The sequence below is a fragment of the Globicephala melas genome, chromosome 2 (genome assembly GCF_963455315.2).
Source record: "Globicephala melas chromosome 2, mGloMel1.2, whole genome shotgun sequence".
NCBI lineage: Eukaryota > Metazoa > Chordata > Mammalia > Artiodactyla > Delphinidae > Globicephala > Globicephala melas.
In genome coordinates, this window is record NC_083315.2 from 140979854 (window position 1) to 140986609 (window position 6756).

A 6756-nucleotide genomic window follows, 5' to 3' on the forward strand; every position below is an offset into this window, starting at 1 on the left:
GGAGTGTCCCCTTGATCGGAGCCTCCCTCTCCTCAGCCTTTGTGTGCTGCCAGCCCCTCCGTCCCACCTGCGGTTTTATACCGTCCCTCCCACCTCCATCAAGGAAGAGACACAGAGAGCCTGGCCGTTTCCACACCTGCCCTTTATTGGACTCAGCCAGAAGGCTGGCTCTGGACCCTCACACTTCTCAGACACCTCCCATACAGCTTTAGGAAGGCGCCATCACTCTGAAGGCTCAGAGCCCACCCGTCTTGGAGCCCCAGGTTGAATCACCAACCACAAGTTTGGGGGCAAGGAAAGGAAACAGGCAAACCAGAAAGGCAAGGCTCTTCAATGCAGGGGACTGATCTGAAGGGAAAGCCCGGGCCCAGCAGAGTCTCCTGAGGGCACACTGAATGCTCAGGAAAGACGCTCAGGGGCAGGAGGAAGTAGGAGATCTGCTGGTGTTTATATGGCAACTTTGAGGAGGCGCTTGATGTCAGGCTCGATGTTGATGGTCGGGAAGGTGCGGCTGTAGCGTCGGAAGGGCTCCCCCTCTGGCCCGACGAGGAACTTCTCAAAGTTCCAAGACACATCTGAGCGGTGCACAGGGCTCCAAATGATGAACTTGGGATCGGTCATGAGGGAAAACGGGTCGTCGTAAGGGTAGGGGAGCTTATCCTTCAGGTAGGTGAAGACAGGATGCTCATTCTGACCATTCACATCACACTTTTGGATAAGGGTAAAGGTGGGCTGGAATCCACCCCCAGGGCGGACGTACTTGAGGCTGTTCAGGATCTCCTCATTCTGACAGTTCTCCTGGGGGAGAAAAGAGACAAAGCGCTTGGGAAACGCAAGAGATGAAGGAGCTACGAAGGATCTACAAAGTCACCCTCCTGTACTCCCCAGGATCATTCTTTCTATTATGTATTCCCCACCCCCACCCCCCTACCCCGTTCCTTCTCTTTCCTTCTTCATTCGCTTTGCCCTACTCTTGACTCGGAGTTTTCCCTCTCACAGCTATTGTCTGATGGTTTGCTAGGCCATTTCTGAAAGTTCTCACAGACCCTAGCTTGGCTGTTCTTGTACTGAAAGATATAGCGCTTTTGAGCTGTCACTTCTCTCTCCAATCTACCCTGAGCAATGCTTAGGGTATCTGTCTGAAGCTTCAAGGAACCTTGAGTTCTGGGCAGTAGAAAGAAAGGGAAAGGAGGCTCAGGTCATATTGCCTAGAACCCTCCCTCCACTTATGCACCCACACGTACATGCACACCCACACACACACCCTGCCACCACCTTCCCTTTCCTTTTGCCCTGGCCTTGCCTGTCTTTCTTCTAATTACCTCTGAGTGTTGAATCTAGCCTTGGCCTCTGCCCTACTCAGCTCCTCAAACGAAAGGTGAAATTGAGATCTAGAAGAATGGGATTTATAGCTTCTTCCTTTCATCTTGTCCTAGATCTAAAGTACAAGTAGGAGGAAGCTTTGATGAAGGAAAACCCCATCCAAGGAAGACTAGTTTTCAGGTGCCATAAAGGCAAAGTAGGTTAGAGACAACAATGAACGTACTGTAAACGGAATTACTTCATGACCAACAGGCATGAATTAAATAGGATTGAAGGTTTAGTGTTCTGGAATAGGCCAGGGGAAGGGGAAGTTAAGGAAATAAGGGCTTAAGGACCAAAAGTTGTGAATGTGTAATTATCGTTCCTTTCACTTAGCTTCCTGCACCTCACGCTCACTTGCTGTACTCAGCTAGGATGCTTTAGATCTCAACCTGTTGCCTGTCTTTCCTCCCCGCTGCCAGCACTGTCCTATCCCCACTTAGCATTCCCCACCCCTGACAGCCCACAAAGACCCATAGAAACCCTTATTTTCCACCCCCATCCGCCAAGTCTAAGAGTCATATATCTCCCTCAGGGCAAGAAGTTCCTGCCTCTGACCTACTAGAACCAATTAGTACAGTCAGTTCCAGGCCATCATGACATCTTGAGCCCAGAGTTGATGGCTATTAGACATCTTATCTCCTAATGCAAAAGGCCTGCTGGCTACTGGTAGCTTACGCATTCCCTCCAGCAACTGGCTGGCCTGAAGTGATGGAAGGAGGCATCTCTAGGGCCAGAGAGACCCCTCTGAAGAGGTTTTACCTTTTCTGTCTCTCTTTCCCTGGCCAAGCCTAGAAACAGAACTGAGGCAAGGAAGGAACAGTGAGAGCACTCATGGTTTGGGCTCAGGTTTGTCACAGCCAATGACATTTCAGCCTTCCTGCCTATATCTCTGATAATCTCTTCCTTGCCTTCATGCCACTGTGAATTGAACCCAAGGGATTATAATTGGAGGACATTCTGCCTGCTTGTGCTATTAAAATCCTAAGTGAGGGCTTCCCTGGTGGCGCAGTGGTTGAGAGTCCGCCTGCCGATGCAGGGGACACGGGTTCGTGCCCCAGTCCAGGAGGATCCCACATGCCGCGGAGTGGCTGGGCCCGTGAGCCTTGGACGCTGAGCCTGCGCGTCCGGAGCCTGTGCTCCGTAGCGGAAGAGGCCACAACAGTGAGAGGCCAGTGTACCGAAAAAAAAAAAAAAAAAAAAAAAATCCTAAGTGAAAATATAAGAACCCCTAAAAGATAACTTGAGGTGTGCGGGCTGAAGATCTATAACAACTTGACCCATTATCAGGGACAGAGAGGCACGCGTGATGCCCAGAGGAGACACGTACACTTTGCAAACCCTTTTACCTTCCCCCAAATTCACTCTCCACTTGGCTGATTTTAAACAAACAAACAAAACTTTTCAATCTAAATAGTAAAGTTGCTTACATTTGCATATTACTCTATACTTTTCAAGTTACTTTTGTAGCTCTTATCCCCACAACCTCACAATAATCCTATCAGGTAAGTGGTATTATCCCTAGTTTATAGAAGAGGAAACCAAAACAGAAAAATTGAGTGACTCTTCCTGGGGCACAGAGCTATTAGCAGAATCAAATGTAGTGAAAATGAAGGTCTCCTGAGTCAGTTCAATCCTAGTTTGATTCTTGATCTTCTATTTCCTCCAGTCATTCATTCAACAAACATTTAATGAGTGCCTTCTATACCCAGGCACGGAGGACACAATGGAGAGAAAAACAGACCTGGTACCAGCCCTCGTGGAGTGTAGTGGGAAGACAAGAAACCATAAAAATCCATACGTTTGGTGTTCTATCACAGACAAAATCATACTGACTTCCCCCTGGTACTCACATGCACCTAAAGACCTAGATTAACAAAACATACCCCATGATTCAAGACACTCAACACACATAGTCGTCCTCCCCCTCTCTTTAGCCCACTGGAGCTGCAGCAACCCAACTCCTTGGGTACAATACCAGGGACGTCTCACCTGATGTCCAAATTGGTTGCAAGGGAAGCCAAGAACCACCAGGCGCCTGGGAAAGCGGCATTGCAGCTCGTTGAGTTGGGTGAAGTCCCGGGTGGTTGTGCCTCAGAGCGAGGCCACGTTCTCAATCAGCACTGCCCTGCCTCGGAATGTATTGAAATCTACCTTCTCCCCATCTAGGCTGATAGCACTGAGGTCGTAGAAGGACTTGGCAACGTAAGCCATGGTGCGAGTGCAGAGTGAGTGGCAGAGCAGTGTGACCCCACTTAAGGGTCTATTAAAGGGGTGGGGAGGAAGGAGGAGCCAGGAAGTATCTCACAATGGGACTTTGAGCATCCCCAGGATGACTTAGCAAAAAGTCATCTACCCGTTAAGTGCTGTTTGAACAGGAAGGTCGCTCCTCCTATTTACAGACTCTGAAAAAAGCCACCTCCCTGCTCCACCCTGTTGGCAACCTAGGAAGGGCCAATGTGATATCTCTGAGCAGACATGAATAATTCACCGCTTGCAGGAAACCAGAGCCCCAAAGGTTGGACGGGGAGGAAAAAAGGCAGGGAGGGATGCAAGATTGACTCCTACTTGCCCCAGCATATTGTTTTCACTTGGCACAGACAGTTACAGAGCGCCTGCTGAGTGCCGAGCTCTGAATTGTGCAATTGAGAGGTCAGGGTCTGCCGAGGGCTGAAGGATGAGGAAGAGGACTGGGCGCATGTCCCCTTTACTCAGACTACAAATGGAATATACATGTTACTGTTCACATTTCTCTCTTTGGCTGTTACTTTCCACAAGCACAAAATCAAAGGGACCATTAGGAAGACGGTGTGTGGTTTTCTAAAATAATGGCTTTCAGTGCCTCAGCTTGCACCAGTCTGAAGAGGGGAAGCTGTGTTTGTCTTGAAAAGTCTCTCAGTGAGTGATGGTACTTGTCCTGGAGAGCACATCTGCCCTTGCCCCCTGCGCTGTACCATCTCCTCTAATACCCCACACCCCACCTCCACAGGGTCATGAGGCTGCAGTTGGTTGTGGCTGGGATAACAGAGGAGTCACAGAGCAGGTGGGTAAACTCAGAGGGGATGGATGCCCCTACCTCTTATCAGACAAAGACAGTCCCAAAGACTTCTCAGAGGGGCTTGTGCTGGTCATTCCCCACAGAAGGAAGTGTGCAGGCAGTCGAAGCTGCTGTGGTTCTAGACCCAGCTAGGCCGCTCACGATGTTTTCAGCACCAGCATGCAATGTGTTGCAGGCCATCGGGGGACATGCTAAGAGCTATCATGGGAGCACAGCACTGGAAGCCCACAGAGACTAAAAAGACCTAATGCTTCACTTCATTCTTCCAAACACCCACCAATGCAAGAAATCGGGCTTTGTTATTTTGTTTTTTGTTTTTAATGCCTGGATTTCTCCATCATTAAAGCTGGCAATTAGGCTTTACCTGGCTTTGGGATTTTAGAGCGAAATTTCAATAACAATGCAGTTGTTTACTAGAGAGTGTTTTCACAGGTATGTGTCCATTGGGAACTGTCTCCTAGAACAAAGAATAAACCAGGTTGGGGAGCAGCTGGTCTTGAGAATCTGATTTGTTGAGAAGATGGAGGAAGTACTTTCCAGGAAGTACCCAGGTGTTCTGTTCTGTAGCCTGTTCATGGCTGTTTAATGCAACACGGGAATCCATACATCTTAACTGGCTGCTCCCTACAAAAAATCCTCCATTACCTAAGTGGGAATGGAACCTTTTGCCACTAGAAGAGGTGGCAGGAAATGCAGAGGGAAGTGTGTCCCCTGCTGAGGCTGGGTGGAGTTGCTAGAAAAAGCAAATAAACGCCTCCTAAGCCATTGAGTCAAGAACTTCGCCCTGATAATGGGCTAAACTCTTAACATGAACTTGCCAGATTCACCTGCATGCCTAGCACTTCCCTAGTACTCTCTGGGCTTCCAGATGCCTCTTACTGGCTGCCCTTCTGGGACCCCTCTCCAGGAAGACCATGGAAGTTGCTGAACTGAGGAGTGGAGGTGCTGTCTTCCTTAGGTACACGACATCCCTTTTCTCCAGGGGCAACCTAGGACACCTTGAGTTGCCCAGGTTCTCACCTTTCACGATTGAATACAATTGATGAAGCTCTCCTAAAATACCTCTTTGTTTCCAGATGTACCTCAAACTGGCCTACTTTCCAGAAGCTTGTAACTCTGGACATGCACTAACATGGCTTTCCACAGGGACAGTAGATGTTCTGGAAACTTCACTGGCTTAGTAGGCAGAAAGCCTAGGTCGATGGTTCTCAATTCTGGCTGCAAATGAGAACTGCATGTAGCGATTTTTCTAAATAGAGGTGCCAAGCTTTCCCCTTTGGAGATTTCAATTCTGGTTGTTCCTTTTAAGCCTTGACTCTGCTACTCTTCCTTGGGGCCCCTAGGCACCTGTTTCCTTATCTGTCGAACTTGGATAAAGATAATCACCTTCCTTATCTCACACAGACGTGATTGTCTGATTGTTCCGATAAAGGAGATAAAGCATTACAAGTTCTCTGTAAATTGGAAAATGCAGGTTAAGATCTTAGGCTACTGTTGCCCTGCCTTGTTTTACTCCTTCCTTCTTCATTTTATCTTTACCTCCAAACATTCTCTGCCTCTTCCATCAACTCTGGACCCCAGAGTATAGTATTCATCAGTCCCCAGACCCCAAGATTCTAGACTGCCTTGTTCCCTTGGGGTATCCAAGCACAGGGCTAGGATGAACTTCTGAAAGATTACTTAATCCCACCTCATGCCTTCAGGAAGACCTGTTTCTGTTACATTCCAAGCAGATGAGAACCCTCTTGGGTTGTTTTCTTTTTTTTAATTAATTAATTTATTTTTTTATTTTTGGCTGTGTTGGGTCTTCGTTTCTGTGCAAGGGCTTTCTCTAGTTGTGGCAAGCGGGGGCCACTCTTCATCGTGGCGCGTGGGCCTCTCACTATCACGGCCTCTCTTTTTGCGGAGCACAGGCTCCAGACGCGCAGGCTCAGTAGTTGTGGCTTACGGGCTTAGTTGCTCCACGGCATGTGGGATCTTCCCAGACCAGGGCTCGAACCCGTGTCCCCTGCATTGGCAGGCAGATTCTCAACCACTGCACCACCAGGGAAGCCCCCCACCTCTTGGTTTTAAAGACACCCTCAGACATAGATATTCAGCATGTCCCCAGTGACTCTACTCAATCTTATTTCCGCAATGGGAGCCCACTGCCGAGCAATGGGGGCTTTGTTTGGGGCTCCCCTGCAGGTGGCATTAGGAAAGGCACCAAACGGAAGACGTTTGCTGTTTCCATTCATTCTTCTGCTGTTGCTTTAGGATTCTGGAACCTCTTCTACCAGCACTGCCTCTCTCCCTCCCCCTGAACTGCCAGGGTCCCAGTGAGATCTACTCCCGGG

General features: G+C 48.9%; 1 protein-coding gene across 1 annotated transcript; it reads right to left on the reverse strand.

Moving 5' to 3' along the window:
* Nucleotides 1–132: 132 nt before the first annotated feature.
* Nucleotides 133–6635, reverse strand: GPX2 (glutathione peroxidase 2). The gene is made up of 2 exons (XM_030855241.2): nt 3355–6635; nt 133–798 (listed from the first exon to the last, which is right to left on the reverse strand). Exons 1-2 carry the CDS (start codon nt 3574–3576, stop codon nt 448–450), a joined length of 573 nt encoding a protein of 190 aa, XP_030711101.1. The 5' UTR covers nt 3577–6635; the 3' UTR covers nt 133–447.
* Nucleotides 6636–6756: the final 121 nt, after the last annotated feature.